The 15,812-nt window shown below is 52.2% G+C and overlaps 5 protein-coding genes across 5 annotated transcripts; 3 read left to right on the top strand and 2 right to left on the bottom strand.

Moving 5' to 3' along the window:
• Window positions 1-943: 943 nt before the first annotated feature.
• Window positions 944-1,930, top strand: BO86DRAFT_381745 (uncharacterized protein; the record flags this gene model as incomplete). The annotated part of the gene is made up of 1 exon (XM_025670785.1): window positions 944-1,930. The coding sequence occupies one exon, from the start codon at window positions 944-946 to the stop codon at window positions 1,928-1,930; it is 987 nt and encodes a 328-aa protein (XP_025524887.1).
• Window positions 1,931-3,774: 1,844 nt separating this feature from the next.
• BO86DRAFT_391444 (uncharacterized protein) lies at window positions 3,775-4,121 on the bottom strand. Its single transcript, XM_025672599.1, has one exon. It carries the CDS (start codon window positions 4,113-4,115, stop codon window positions 3,801-3,803), a length of 315 nt encoding a protein of 104 aa, XP_025524886.1. The 5' UTR covers window positions 4,116-4,121; the 3' UTR covers window positions 3,775-3,800.
• Window positions 4,122-5,265: 1,144 nt separating this feature from the next.
• fphA (putative sensor histidine kinase/response regulator) lies at window positions 5,266-9,170 on the top strand (the record flags this gene model as incomplete). Its single annotated transcript, XM_025670784.1, has 2 exons — window positions 5,266-8,814; window positions 8,874-9,170. The coding sequence occupies 2 exons, from the start codon at window positions 5,266-5,268 to the stop codon at window positions 9,168-9,170; spliced, it is 3,846 nt and encodes a 1,281-aa protein (XP_025524885.1).
• Window positions 9,171-11,486: 2,316 nt separating this feature from the next.
• BO86DRAFT_278007 (uncharacterized protein) lies at window positions 11,487-12,071 on the bottom strand (the record flags this gene model as incomplete). The annotated part of the gene is made up of 1 exon (XM_025667291.1): window positions 11,487-12,071. A coding segment is annotated over one exon (585 nt), but the record flags the coding sequence as incomplete, so codon positions are not given.
• Window positions 12,072-13,928: 1,857 nt separating this feature from the next.
• Window positions 13,929-15,803, top strand: BO86DRAFT_391441 (uncharacterized protein). The gene is made up of 3 exons (XM_025672598.1): window positions 13,929-14,177; window positions 14,244-14,479; window positions 14,568-15,803. The coding sequence occupies exons 1-3, from the start codon at window positions 14,154-14,156 to the stop codon at window positions 15,592-15,594; spliced, it is 1,287 nt and encodes a 428-aa protein (XP_025524883.1). The 5' UTR covers window positions 13,929-14,153; the 3' UTR covers window positions 15,595-15,803.
• Window positions 15,804-15,812: the final 9 nt, after the last annotated feature.

Here is a 15,812-nt window from a genome sequence, read left to right as displayed (position 1 = left end):
GATATTCTCCCTACTGTCTGCTCTTCTCCTTTCCCCATCCTCTTCTCGATTTCTAGTGAACCTTCAAGCCTTACTTCTCCCCGGTCTGCCCTCCGCCGCTCCTCGCACATCGTTTTCTTATCTATCGCGGCCATCAGTTTACGGCCTACTGTACAGTATAATTAAATAGCCGGTGGCGACTCGTCTTTACCCCTCCCGTCTGGAGTGGAAGGGGGATCGCTTGCGATCTTCTCTCTCCAATTCCTGTTCCAGACTTCCTGTCTCCTTTCCCCGGTCGGAACTCCTTTTCCTCAATTCTCTTGCTCATTCTCCTCCTCCTCCTCCTCCTCCTGCTCCTCCCTTGGGGGATTGAGTTCAAATAAATTTTCCAGCGGCGCCGTCTCGCAGCCTGTCTCCAATCCTCACTTGCGTCGCGTTCATCCGAGGCCGCCCGTTCTCCCCCTTCATTCTGCAGGAACGCCAGCATTTGCCGCCACTGCGTTTCCCCTGCCACTAGCGCACCGTTCAGGCACATAAATAGAAACCTTCAGCTGCTGGGAAGGGAAATTTCGCTGCTATTCGGACTTTTAATACGCTCGGACAGCACTGATTTGAGGTTCCAGCAAGAGGCCGTTTCCTCAACCTACCCGACCAACCCGGGTGGTCGAGCGTACTGCGCCCGATCAGCTGGTCAGTCGTCAGGTCTGGAACAAATTAAAGCATGCGAATGAGACTGCGCTTCGACCCTCAAGGCTTCCCATTGAACTCTTGCGCTATATTGTCCCTGACCATGGCTCTCTTGAGTTGTCAAGCGGGCCAACGTTAGTTTCGCATATTATACTGGTGTGCCTGACCCTGTGCCCCGGTACCTCACGATATTTTCACAATTAGTTGCGAGTGTCTCTTCCTCTGGTCGAACGGTGACCGGAAGCCGTGGTGATATCAGCGTCTTTCCTTTGTCGTCATGTGGGACTCTCTCTCCAACCCGCCGGAGGGCCTCATCGGAGGTTACCAAGGGTCCAGCCTCGTGATCAAGATCTTGATGGCTGTCTTCAGTGCTATTGCCCTCTACAATGCAGTCGAACTCGTTATTCTCATTTTTCTCACTTTCACTCGCTACAGCGGACTCTACTTTTGGAGCATGCTTTTGTCCGACGTCCTCGGGGTCATTCCCCACGCGGTTGGTTATTTGCTGGAATTTTTTGCGGTTGGCCCATTGTGGTTCGCGGTCACTCTTTCGACGATCGGTTTCTACTTCATGGTGCCGGGCCAATCCATTGTGTTATACTCTCGTCTTCATCTGGTGGTCCAAAGCCAAACGACCCTTCGACGTGTTCTCGCCATGATCATCATTGATGCGATCATCCTCCTGATTCCTACGACTGTCCTTACCTACAGCACTATCTACATCGGCTCCGAACCGATCATCCGAGGGTATAATGTGATGGAGCGAATGCAGCTGGCCTGGTTTTGCGCTCAGGAGATTCTCATCTCCGGGATTTACATCGTTGAAACGATCAATTTACTCCGCTTGCGACCGGAAAAGGATCCGCAACGACACAAGAGCATGTACGAGTTGATTGCAATTAATATGGTCATTGTCTTGTTGGATGTGTCGCTCCTCGTGCTGGAGTATGTGGGACTGTACACCCTCCAGACCACGCTCAAGGCCGCCGTCTACAGCGTCAAATTGAAGCTGGAGTTCGGAGTGTTGCGAAAACTTGTCTCGCTCGTCAATACCCGTCCATCCGAATCCAGCTCGACCGATCAGGATGATTTCCCGAACTTCGTGGACCCAGAGCAGATCACGGGCGATGTCACGCGAGCAGCTCCTCCCAGCGCGCACACGCAGTCGCGATACCCCTGGACAGCCCTTTCCATGGACAGCCTGGCTTTATCCGAACGTAGAAGGCCCCTGTCGCAGTCGTCGGAGGCTCCCCGGCCTCCTTGATGTATGGTTCAGGCCACTATTGAAGTTGATCGCCCAAGCGTGAAACAAAAGTACGTTTTGAGGGACACGACCTGCATCTCTCTGTGACCTGTCATATCCGTTCCCCGGGTTGCGACGTGGCTATTGAGATCTAGTTCCCTCGAACCCCTAACAGATCAGGTGTTCGGGGAATGACCATGCCAGCTGCAGCCAACGAGGAGCTGAATGCCTTCCAAAGGCGACCTGCCAAGCGTGCCCACTGGGTCGCCTAGTTTGCCCGCTTGATTCGGTCCGAACCCCGTGCCTGCCCGGGATTTGCGGCAGTCCTTGGCCCAAGCGCCAACAGGACTGCGCGATTCTTCTTTGGACATGGTTACTGCATACGCCTTTTCCCAGATCGAGCGAAGAGAAGGGACAATCGGTCAAGAAGCCGATTTGTGTATACCTTGTATAGACTTCGCACCAGTCATATTGTACATATCATTTCTGTAAACCTAGTGGTGTGCGCTGCATATACCCAATCTAGATTCATCTTCGTGTTCATCTCGAGGATCTGACATCTGTCATATCTAATATTTAATAAGTTGATCTTCGTTAGATATTCCATAGAGGAAGAACAAGAGAAAATAAAAGGCTGCCGTAAATCGATGAATCGAATGGATTGGAGAGAGCCAAGGAACCGGATCCTGGGTGGATTTAGGTAGAGAATCAACCTGCTCTGTACGGAGTAGTAATAGTAATAATACGAGGCACTAAGAAGAATGATGCAAAAGTACCGTCAAGGCCCGGCGGCGCTGGAAAGTGCATCGGACCCGAGCCCGAGTCGTCGGGAAGGGTGGACAGATCGAAATCGAAATCCTTAGCGTCGGGATTTTAAGGCAATCGGATCCGCTCATTACTTTATGAGTAATAATCGTAGGTCATATAGATAGTCTCGGCCCCAGGCAGGGCAGGTTCGGGTTCGGGTTCAGCGGTTGCAGCTTCACTAGTGGGAATTGGACTAGGCAGAAAAGCCACGATACCACCAAAGATGAGAGAAGGATTCAGAGTAATGAAAAGGGAGGAAGACACTCTCAACCAAGCCTTGCCCAGCATTGTGTCTAGGCTTTCAGGGTAGGTGTCTCAAGCAGGTTTTTTTGTTGCATCAGTTCATCAGTTGGCATTTAAGCACCTGCCCCCTCCCTTCCCGTTTGCTGCCCACTGCGGGTGGTCCACCAAGGCCACTGGCCAGTTCAAGTCTGATTGTTTGACTACGATTCGGGTCATCGCGTCCCCACTAGCTGCAGTATATCCGAGCTGACGGTAATATGATCTCCCCTGCCCCCTCCCCTCGGGCCACAAGGCAAGGCAACGGAATCCACCCGTCTTATCGAGATTCGAGACGAGCATGGCAGAATTTTCTGGCAAATTCGTAACAATACGTATGGACTTTGTGACTGTGCAGGCTCCTCATAGAAGAAAGGGGGCGCCAAGAATCATGTCGTGCAAGTTTGTTGTTGTTGATGATGATGATGATGATGATGATGATGATGGCGATCCACACTGGCTTGCCATTCCAGGCTTGTGACAGGAACACTGGGCACCTAGTAGTCTCCCTGCTGGGTCGAATGTGTATAAAAAAGGGGATGTTATTGATTTGACATTAATACTTAAGGGTTTCGAAATGATCGAGCTCATTCCGCTAAGAAATCTTGAAATAACTACCTGCTGCTGCTTCCCTATTGACTCGGTTACCAAAACTACGGTACTCATTCCACTCACTCAGCGGCTCGGGGGAAGAGATAACTTCAGGCCTAGTTCGCCGTAGGCCCTGGTCGGTTATTTCAAAAAGAAAAAAAAAACCCCCCCATCGTGGGGTCAACACCGGAAAACTTTCCCAGGGAGAAAGAAGTTAGCGAGTGTTGAGTGATACCAAACCCTCGCAGCCCCTTCCTTCGTCCTTCCTTTCCATTTCCTTTCCCGTACTCCGTACCAGAGAAAGAAAGGGCAAGCAGACAGCTGAGGTAAGCTGGATACACTGCACTGACTCGATCAATTCGGGTTGCCGCATCCAGCCGTCACGGGGTGTCAAAAAGGGGTGTCTGATTTGTCGGAACGCCATCCGATCAAATTGGAGGTGATCTTTTCCTCTCCCAGGCTCTTCCAGGCTCTTGAGTCCCAGCGACAGCGCGGCGAGGGTAGAACCAGTCTTCCTGGCCCTCTTCATTGGTGCTGCCAACTTTTTGTGCAGTAACGGCTGGAGACTAAACCGAATCGAGCTTCTCACCCACCCGGCCGGGCCGCGTTGATTCGTTTTCCCCATCAATTTCAGTGCAAAGTTACTCAAACTCTCAAAGTCACCCATGGGGTTTGTCGAAAGTGTGGAATTCAATCTTGAAGACTGGTGAGACTAGACTCAGAAAACTGGCAAGTCTGACAAGATTCGGGGTAGACTTACATGTGTAGAAGAGAGAAGAACTTGTGTGCTCCAGAGGCTTGTTGGATAATAGTGAGTGCTGCTTCCTGTACTTACTCCCTTGGGCCTCCAACTGCCTACTACCAACAACCACCTTCACCTTTCCACTCCCCTCTCCCTTCCAACCTCTTTCTCTCTCTTCCTCATACAGAACCACCTCTTCCTCCCGAAGACACCGGAAGGGCAGAATAACCATAACAACGTCAACATCATTCGTCGACGCCATTACCGATAATAACCACAAGCTATTTCTGCACAGCACCCCCTCTTTGCCTGCATCATCGATCAAGCCATCGTGCGCCCCTCCCTTCTTCTTCTTCCTCCACTCGCCTCTTCGCCCCCTTCCCCGTCATCGCATGCTGGGCTCTAGCTGTTGTGGGTTTTCCTCATCCTGCCTTTGTGTTATTATTCTTATTAGTTTATTCTTATTTCTCATCCGTCCGTCCCAACCGGTTACTGTTCGCTTTTCCCGGGGTTGCCACTGACTGATTGGAGTCGCTAATTAATTCGTCTCTAGTACAATATCAGCCCCACGTGAAGGAACGGGATACCCTCCCCCCCTCCCCCTCCCCCTTCCCCCTCCTCCCTTGTGTGTCAGACTGTCAGCACTTGCTCTATTTCTTACCAGGGCTTTGTGGCGTTTGAGGCTTGCTCATCTCGGGGCAAGACTTGCAACTGTCTTGCGCAAGACACACTGTCAGGGTCCGGCCTGTGTGCATCATCGATCCATCGTCATACATTGCTCGCTTGAGAAAATCCGCCTATCTCGGACACCCGAACACACCACTCACTGATGTAAGCCAGTGGTTATCGGTCACCAATGCGCTGAAAAATTCCGTGGCAAGATCCTACATCAACCCACGGCCATCCTCTCTACAGAACGACGACGATGGTCGCAAACATGGATCCCTCCTCCGTCGCCAGTCAGCATGTGGACGACGATCCGCGGACGGACTTAGCGATTAATACCCACGAGGGCTCATCGGGATCGAGCCCAGAGAATTCCGATCTGAGTCGTGATACGAGCGTCGGCGGATCAGATAGAGTCTATCCCATCCGATCGATCGTGTCCGTCAACCCTTCCCCAACCAGTCCGTCTCAAGCCGTTGCAGCGACCAGCTCCACGCAGTCTCGAAGCGGAGCTCGATCCTACTCGATCATAGATTCCGACACCTGGGATCAACTTCGTTCACAACCCGTCCTTACTCCACCAAGCGATGCAGCTGCCAGTAGTAGCGAACCTCAATACACCCCCACAACCTCCGAAGGCGCCTCCCAACAACCATCTGAAGGCCACTCACGTAACTCAGACGCTGGGATAAGCGTGCCTGTCGATTCAAACGGGGCACTGCTGCCGGTGGACAAGAACAAGACGCATGTCACCTCCCGATTCCAACATGTCGTGACTCAAGGCGGACACGCCGTGATTACGGGCAGCACCCCGGATACCTTCATGGCTTGCGAGGACGAACCAATCCACATTCCGGGGGCAGTACAAAGCTTTGGAGTCTTGCTTGCCATGCGAGAAGACGAAGATGGTATATTGTCGGTCCGGGTCGCAAGTGAAAATTCAGAGGCAATTTTGGACCACTCCCCCAGCAGTCTGTTCGCCCTGGAGAGCTTCTGCGATCTGTTGTCAGAGGATCAGGCGGACATCCTTCTCGATCATGTCGACTTTGTTCGCGATGAAGGTCATGATCCCAGTGCGGACGGACCAGAGGTCTTCATATTGTCGGTGAACGATCGCACTGGACGCCCCCGGCGATTTTGGTGCGCCATCCATGTCATTCCAACTCAACGAGAGATCATCATCTGCGAGTTTGAGTTGGAGGATGACCGGCTCAACCCTCTCAACATGGGCGGTCGCACAACCCCCCTGACCCAATCCGACACTCTTGGGTTTGACCCCACCCCCGAGCAACTGGCAAGCAGCACCGTTAATATCAGCCAACCACTACGAGTCCTTCGAAATGCCCGCAGGAGACGCGGTGAAGCCGCCGCCATGGAGGTCTTCAGCATCGTCAGTCAAATCCAGGATCAATTAGGGGATGCCAAAACTCTTGATACACTCCTCAACATTACAGTGGGTCTGGTGAAAGAATTGACCGGGTTCCATCGTGTGATGATTTATCAATTCGATAGCGAATATAACGGTACCGTCGTGGCGGAGTTGGTTGACCCGCGGACCACCAAAGATCTCTATAAGGGGCTGCATTTCCCCGCTGCGGATATTCCCAGACAAGCGCGAGATCTGTATCGCATAAATAAGGTTCGATTACTCTACGATCGGGACCAGCTTACTTCACGGCTTGTCTGCCGCAGTTCACAGGATCTAGAAACGCCTCTGGATCTGACCCACGCCCATCTACGAGCAATGTCGCCCATTCACATCCGTTACCTCGCTAACATGGGCGTGCGTTCGTCCATGTCCATCAGTATCAACAGCCCTAATGACTTATGGGGTTTAATCTCATGCCATACCCACGGCGACGCGGCTATGAGGGTACCTTTTCCCATACGCAAAATGTGTCGACTGATCGGGGACACGCTTTCGCGCAATATTGAGCGTCTTTCCTACACCTCACGATTGCAAGCTCGCAAGCTGATTAACACCATTCCGACCGATGCAAATCCCTCGGGTTATATCATTGCCTCGTCCGATGATATGCTGAAATTATTCGATGCGGATTATGGGGCTATCTCGATCCGCGGCGAAACCAAAATCTTGGGCAAGTCAACTGAGTCTCATGAAATGTTGGCTTTGCTAGAATTCCTGAAGATGCGTCGGCTTCATTCGGTGGTTGCATCGCATCATGTAACGAAAGATTTCCCCGATTTGCACTATCCTCCAGGCTTCAAGCATATCTCGGGTATGCTTTATGTGCCGCTATCTTCCGATGGCAAGGACTTCATTGTCTTTTTCCGCAAGGGCCAGCTGACGGAGATCAAATGGGGCGGCAATCCTCATGAGAAGGAATTCAAAGATGGTCATTTGGAGCCCCGAAAGAGTTTCCAGGTCTGGAGCGAAACAGTGATCGACCAGTCTCGCGAATGGTCCGAGTCTGAAGTCGAAACTGCCGCTGTTCTTTGCCTTGTATATGGTAAATTTATCAAGGTCTGGCGACAGCAAGAAGCCGCCCTGGAGGGATCGCAGTTGACAAAGCTACTGCTGGCTAACTCCGCCCATGAGGTCCGGACCCCGTTGAATGCCATCATCAACTACCTCGAGATTGCCCTAGAGGGCGTTCTGGATACCGAGACTCGCGACAATCTCACCAAATCTTACTCTGCCTCCAAATCTCTCATTTACGTCATCAACGATCTCTTGGACCTCACGAATACCGAAAAGGGTCAAAATTTGATCAAAGACGAGGCCTTTGATCTACCTCAGATCTTCAAGGAGGCAACTGCCATGTTTGAAGGGGAAGCTAAACGCAAGGGCATCAAGTACACTGTGATCACTCATCCCGGAATTCCTCGCACTGTCCTAGGCGACGAACGCCGCGTGCGGCAGGCGATCAGCAACCTCATTTCTAATGCAGTTCAATACACAACCGATGGCGAGGTCACTGTCGAATTCTGGCGCGCTCCAGTCACCCCAGAGCCCGACGTCGTCACCATCCAGATGACAGTGCTTGATACGGGATGCGGAATGTCCGACACCATGCTCGAAACCTTGTTCCAGGAGCTTGAACAGGTCTCCTACAACGACGACGATACTTACTTCTTCGATCGCGATCCCAACAATCCAACCGAAGCGAACGCAGAAGAAGGAGAAAAGGGAGTCCTGGGCTTAGGATTGGCGTTGGTGTCGCGAATCGTCCGCAACACTCACGGTCAGCTCAGTGTCCGGTCAGAACAAGGCAAAGGAAGCCGATTTCAGATCTCGCTCCAGTTCGTGACTGCAAGCGATGAGCAGCCGGAATTAGAGCCGGCTGACATTCCGGCTCATACTGATAGCCCCACACCCTTCCAGGCGAAAGAAGACTTTGTGCTCGTGGACAACAGCTCAACCACCCCTCACGAGGGCCGACGGCGTAGCGGCGACAGCTCGCGAGCTGGTAGTGCTGAGAAATTGCCTAACCAGATTCCGATCGACAGCCTCAAAGATAAGCTTGCTGGCGTATCTATCCGAGAGCTGTCTAAACTTGCCCAAACCGAGTCAGCAGATGACGCCGCAGACTCCTCACAACCTGATACGAAGGTGCCCGCATCACCCATCATGCAACCATCTGGGGTTCCAGCGATTCTCCAGGGTCCCGAGCCGAAGACTCCTTCCGGCGTCTATAGTATCCTTGTGGCGGAAGACGATCCTATCAACAGCAAGATCATACAAAAAAGACTCGAAAAGGCCGGTCACGCTGTTCACTTGACCGTCAACGGCGAAGAATGCGCAGCGGCATTCCGTGCCGATTCTGCGCGCTATGACCTCGTGTTGATGGACATACAGGTAAGCGATGGCCCATCACCCAATGAGATGTGCCATACTAATTTTCTATTACCAATTAGATGCCTATTGTCGACGGTATAAACTCGACTAAGATGATCCGCCAGCTCGAGAAGGAGCCGAACTGTTTGCTTTCCCGTATCGCACAAGCCAACAATCGAGTACCTATTTTTGCAGTGTCCGCCTCTCTCCTCGAAAAAGACATGCCCCTGTATGTTGGTGCAGGCTTCGATGGATGGGTGATGAAGCCCATCAACTTCAACCGTCTCAATCTGCTTCTCAGTGGACTTGAAGACGAGAAAGCCCGCAAAAACGCCACCTATCGGCCTGGAGATTGGGAGAATGGGGGCTGGTTCTAGATTGTCTCAAGCGCTTACGGCTCGCTTACCCTCCGACTTCTCCCTGGTTCTCGAATTCATGCCGACTCTTATCTCCGATCATATCAACCCATATGTCTCCGAAAATCCTCCCATCTCTCTGCCCTTTTATCCTTCTACACGACGAAGAACGAAAATCTTATGACCGGTTACGATGCCTTTTGTTTCCAGAAGCATGTGATCTTCGTATCCTTTTTGTTTTATCTTTGTTGGGATGTCGTTATCAAAGTCATAATGACGAAAAATTCGTTGCATTTACACTCTGGTCGTTTTTTCTGTCTTGTCTTCTGGGACTGCTTTTACTCAAACCATATATCCTTTCCATGTATACCCCACTAGTTTGGACTGGGCCTTATCATTTCTTCTGACCGTCAATGGCCGGACTTGCCTCTTATTTTCTTGGTTCTCGACTACATGTTTTTCGTTCGAGTAACTACCACAGCTTTTGCGCAGTTCAAAATACACAACGACCATTTATTTTTTTTTGTTTGTTCTTGTCTGTGTGTGAGTGTGTATGTGTATGTTTATTAGAATTCTCTCCTGGAGTTAGGGGTCGTTTCGAAGCATGCAGATGCAATTATGGTGGACGGGATCTGGGTTGGAGTTTTGGCGGGATGCCATTGCCATTGGTCTCTAAGAGGCAGAATGCATTCACTTTGCACCACATTCAAGTGCAGTCCCTTTCTCGGGTATTTGATGACCATGTATTAGGGGTTTGAGGCTTGTCCTGCTTGATCACTTTGATCCAACAGTGGTCGAATGGGGGACAGAAAGCTTTTGCTTTAATTTCGATCTAGATCATTCCGGATGATGGCCGTTCCCTTTTCACTCGGCTTCATGTGGCCAGCCAGCCGCCCTGGATCTGTATCTTCGTAGCGGTCCCCCCACCCCTATTGCCCTCCCATCCCGTTTCGAACCCGAGCTATTTGCCCTTTGCTAGATACAAACAGACAGATCGAGATACGAAGTTTAGCTCGTGCCGAAGTGTACGTACTTAACGCACGAACAGGCAATCTTCTATGACGTGAGTAGAGGCGAGATTTTGCAAGTCGAGAATTCTATATTGGCTGTATTGGCGGTTGTTTTTGTTCCCTGCCCCCCCCCCCCCCCCCCCCCCCGGTTTGTTAGGGGGTTCCGGGTTCTAGGGTAGGGTAGGCTTGTGCTTTGCCTCGGACGGGACCCGTCGGTTCGAGTTCTATCATTTTTTTTTCTTCTTCCTCGGGGCGTCTCGGGTGCGGCCCGTTTCTTTTTCTTCGGAGAAAGGAGGTGGGAGATAGGAGGCTGTCTCGGTGACTCTTCGGTTTGCCGACTCGCGAGGAGAGTCTGGGACAAGGGGCGTTTTGCAATTCAAAGGCCCGCACCCGTTGCCCCCCCCCCCCCCCCAACGGGCCGGGCTGATGGTTGGGATAGAGAAAATGAGGGATGGGGTGTGTGCGGTATAGTGAAGGTTCGAGAGGTTAGGAGTGCAGATGGCTTTGCAGCGTGAGCGAGCTCGTTTATGATGTTAATGGAGTGTGATGGTGTGTAGCTTGGAAAGGTGGAATGGGCCACGGTTGAGGGATGATAGTAGGGTAGATCTCTATTGCATATGGTCTATCTCGGTATATGTAGACATCTTACAGCAGATATGGAAATGGATTCATATCATCTCGGTTTCGGCTACATTATACATGACAAGAGTCCCACCAGGGTATATTTCATCACTGGAATAGAACAAGCAGCTAGGTCTGCAAATTAGTACGACACGAAGAATCTTTCATTACAAACTCGGGTAAGATGAGGAAGAGCGGTAAGACACCATCAGCAACGAGCACCGACAACTTCTTATACTGCGTTACTCCATGTTCGCGGTGGAAAATGATGCTGAGCGCTGAGCGTGGGCTCGAGGGCCTCGAGGTCTTGTCGCCCGTAGACGAGTGGGTCGGTCGACAGCGTGCGGGATGTGGTCGCCATCGAGTCGCCCGTCCTGGGTGACGAGGGTGTCTCCGGGGTCTTATCCGGGTTGACGGTCACTTCTTGGTGGGTCTGGGTTGTCTCCTGCGAGCTTGGCTGTCGGACGGGCTGCGCCCCGGTGCTGCGCGCAGACCCTTGGTTGAATTGCAGGTTGTCGATCTCGGGGGAATTATCATTGAAGCGAAGGGAGCTGTCCTCGGTTGCCTGGTGGTGGCAGACGCCTGGAGCGCTTTGAATCAGGCGAATTAGTTTCCCCAGACTGAAGAACTCTAGCTTCAGTTTGAGGACCGAGAAGAAAGCTGTCAGGGCAGAGATGATGTAGAGCTGGCCGCAGAGGACGACGACTACGATGATGATGTCGGTAACAACCATCATGGTGGTCGCGATAATCAAATAGATGACCATTTTGCGTCCTTCCCGGCCCTTGATCACGATCAGGGGTTTGAGGTTGCGGGCAGTCGCCCAGACGAAGACGCCTCCCACGACCATCTCGCGTACGCAGGTGGCTGTCACGGAGAGCTTCTCAAAGACTCTGTACAGATCTCTGACATGTTCGCCGTCAGGAGAGGCGGAAATAGTGACGATGATGGCCTGTGGGAGTAGAAATACCACCGAACTGATGACGATCATCCAGAATAGCCATCGAATCTTGCGGGCACTGGTGACGAGGTGAAGCCGCGAGTAGATGACCAGGGTGTTGCCGACATTGAGGGTGGGATAGCAAATCACAATGACGAAGACCAGACCAAAGCGCGCTTGCGGTACTGCGAACCACAGAAGTGTGATGACAATGGTGAAGATGAGGGTGGCAAGGGTCGATAAGAGCAGGCTCCAGAAGTACAGCCCCCGGCGACGCTTGAAGAAGTCAAATATTAGAAGCAGAAGCTCAAGCGAGCCAAATGCGGCCACCGCCACGAAACATGCAAGCAAGAAGGTCTTTGGAAGAGACACGGTGCGTATCAGCTGAATCGTGCCTGCCATGTTTGTTTCAGTCAATATCTGATCTGGTATAATGTGCGAACATGCTCTTTGATATCAAGGAAAGATCCATAAGGGGACGATCCGGTTCGAATAGGGGCGTGAATATTATATTCGAATCCAGGCAGGGCACTAAGGCCCAGCAGAGTCCAAACAAAGAAGTCTCAAAACAACGGAGAATATGGCTTGACACCCAGGCGCTACCGCGCATGATGGGTGACCTGAACTAATGGGATCATAGATTGCAGTGATCTCCATCGAGGCGCGTCAAGAGTAACCGATAAACAAAGCAGTCTGAACTGCGGGCTGATCCCTTCCATACCATGGTTCTCATGCTTTTGACAAGGGGAGCTGTCAAGCCTGTCCGTAGCGATGGCTGAGGGCTTGCTTTATCCGAAGTATGGTAGCCTCGATTCTCAACCGAACAAATGCAGGCTGTGCATTTCCGACCGCCGAACATTGACCACTTAGAAGCGAGAAGGCTAATGGGAGTAGAGTTACGCCATCGCTCGGCTTAAATGACTCCATCTTGATGTATTGCAGGGGGGACTGCGTTCACAGATACTCCCAGCGTGGCGAAACATTCAGCACACAATACATCGGGACTTGACCGTATCTATTTAATCAATTGCTGATACTCGCGAGCAGATGACACCAGAGCGGAGAGCCCCCCTTGCATGCTCTGTCACGCTTTACATTGCTTCGGATTGGCCGAAGCTTAATGTCGACCCATACCGTGGTAGACGGCGGCAGTTGGGCGAGTCTGGAACCGCCTATGTGCTCGAGCTTTCGATGCGCCAGACTTTAGACAAAGAAATCGCGAGAGATTTCCAGCCAAGGTTGAGCAATCGCTTGCCAGAGGCATATGACAGAGAGCTAATGTGCGCGACGACTTGGTGGCATCACTGACAATGTCTGGGACTACGGTGGAGGCCCTCCCTCGGCTGATACCTGCCTGGTCCCTGCTGATCAATACCGGATTCTCTAGCAGGCTTTCAGGGTCAAACGTGGCTAGCTCTGCTCTCAACCAGAGACTCAAGCTTTGATTTCCAGGGTTGAGCTCGCTGGCTATGGTCTGTGGCATGTAATGTAATATTGCATGTCGCACAGGATATTCTCATGGGTTCTTGTGATTGGGTAAACCCCTGTATGCAAAGAGGCTTGGTGTCGACCCCGGAAATCCAAGCTTGCAGGAGATGGTTTCCGGCAGGTTGTTGTGATTGGCCAGGTCGACGCAAGAGACTGCAGCTTGTTTATGCATACTAGTTAGGGAGTACCTTGATCCTCGGCCGCAGGGTGGGATCTAGTAGAATCCCCAAGCTAGTGCATCCTAGCAGACGAGAAATGGTAGAAAGAAGCACAGTTCCTGTACTTAGGCAGAATTCCAACTCAGCTAGATTCTGCATAGATGCTGACAGCCGAGGTCTGCCTGAGTTAGCCCCACGGGATATCTAGGCAACCGATGGAGGTCAAGATGCTCATGCTTGTGACACGGTGATGATTCAAGTCCGCTAAGTTATATTTGGCATGGTTATACGAGTAGCAAGCGCAAAGCGAGGGTGGGCAATTGGCAATGACAGAAGCACGAACAAAGAACGGAAACGGTTTCTAGAAAAGGAGAGGAGGAGGCGAGAAGTGTCGAGTATAGAGTGTGGATGGTGGAGAGGAAATCGAGGAAGTAAAGGAGAAGTCGGAGAAGCGGAGAGGGGAGCTCCAGTCCGTAACAGGCAAGTGGTCTGTGCGGCTGCAGCTGACGTTGACGTCGTTTTCTCCCCCTCGAAACTAAGGCAGCAATTCGTTCCCGCATCATCATCATCCATCATCCACCATCCATCATCCAGCCATCCATTCTTTCAATTGCCTTTCTTTCACTCTTTTCCATTCCAATTCCTACTATTATCAGGAGATATACTACCATTCCTCCGTTGACTAAATATGCTTTTGACTTAGCTTCATTCCATCCTTGTTTCCCTTTCTTCTTTCACTGATCCAGAATTTGATTTAACTCTCTCTCGCTACGCGAACAACACCGCCATGGTGCGCCTGTGGCCTTTCAAGGTACGTTCCACCCACTCGTCGCCAACTCCCCTCACTCATCCATCGACTGAATTCTCCCAACATCAGGCCGAAGACGACTCTCCAGCATCTTTCGAGAAAGCTCTATCAGCCCTATCCGAGAAGATTACCCGAACCACCAACCGTCTCGACCTCCACCGACAACACGCCCGCCGCTTCAAGGCCCTCTGGACCCTCTACACCACCTTCGCCTACCTCCTCTACTCCATCATCTTGGCTCTGGTGCTAGGATGGCAGAATTGGGGGATAGCTGAATACGCCGCCATCTTGGGGGGGCCCATCCTGTATGACCTCATTTCCCACCTCCTCAATCACCTGCTCCTTTTTCTTGACCCCAAACCTAACACACTTCCCTTTTTTCCACGCAAACAGAATCTACACCGTCCGCACCGGTGCCACACGGTACTACGACTACCGCATCACCAAGACACAAGCCCACCTCGACTCCCTTCAGAAACAACGCGACGCCACCATCGAGAAACTCAAAGAAGCCACCCGCTACAACTCCACCCAACAGCTCCTGGAGAAATATGGTGGTGGAACCCTCAAGCGCACCAAGTCGCGAACCGGGGACGAGAAGCGCAAGTCTGACGCCTCCGCGGCCGCCGGCAAGAAGCGTAATCAACAGCAACAACAACAGCAACAGCCATTCGTTCAACGCACGGGGCTACCTCCACCCCCGACGGCCAATATTCGTCGTACACCACAACAACAACAGCACCCACACCCCTCCACTCCCGGTGGTGGTCAGCCGCAACATCCTCCTCCCTCTCCGTTTATGATCCCAGACCACGAGCAGCGGCAGCAGCAGCAGCAGGGGCCGGGACCGAACTTCCCCTCGCCGCCTGCATTCGACGAACCGGGGTTCGCGCCCAATGCTTTTTCGTCTACCCCGCCGCAGTACATCGAATCCTCCCACTGGTATGATCGGTTGCTGGACGTGTTGCTGGGCGAGGACGAGACGCAGCCCAAGAACCGCATGGTGTTGATCTGCGCCACCTGTCGGCTGGTCAACGGTCAGGCGCCCCCGGGCGTCAAGTCCCTGGAGGAGCTGGGGCGCTGGCGGTGCGGGAGCTGCGGCGCGTGGAACGGCGAGGAGAGCGAGGCCAAGAAGGTGCTCGCGGGCATCCGGAATGAGCCTGCACTTACTGCTGCCGCCGCTGCTGCTGCAGAGAGCACCGATGCCGAGGTTCAGTCGTCGGTTAGCGAGCGATCGGACGATGGGGTGATTGTTGCGGCCAGTGACGATGAGCAGGTCGATTCGGGGAGTGATGGCGTCGAGGGGGCCGAGGATCATTTGTCGGAAGAAGCAGCCGACGAAGAAGAGGAAGAGGTGAAGGAGGAGCCTGTTCCGAAGACGACTCGTGGACGTGGTAAAGCCGGGAAGAGAAAGGGCTGAGCGAGGCTCGTAGACTCCCCAGCGAGACTTTTGTATTGTTTCTTTAATTCTCTCGGTATGGTTGGGACAATACATCATTCTTACTCCAAACAGTTCGTAGCTTGCTCGTTTCACCTTTCCTTATGGACTTGAGGTACATGGCAAAGCCAGTCAGCTGTATGGCTTGACGATATAATTATACCGAGCTATCAGGTAGTTTCCAAATCACGATCATCGAA

The sequence above is a fragment of the Aspergillus japonicus genome, assembly GCF_003184785.1.
Source record: "Aspergillus japonicus CBS 114.51 unplaced genomic scaffold BO86scaffold_51, whole genome shotgun sequence".
NCBI classification, from domain to species: Eukaryota; Fungi; Ascomycota; class Eurotiomycetes; order Eurotiales; family Aspergillaceae; genus Aspergillus; species Aspergillus japonicus.
The sequence above is the reverse complement of the archived record's forward strand: the minus strand, read 5'-3'. Positions and strand labels throughout refer to the sequence as shown.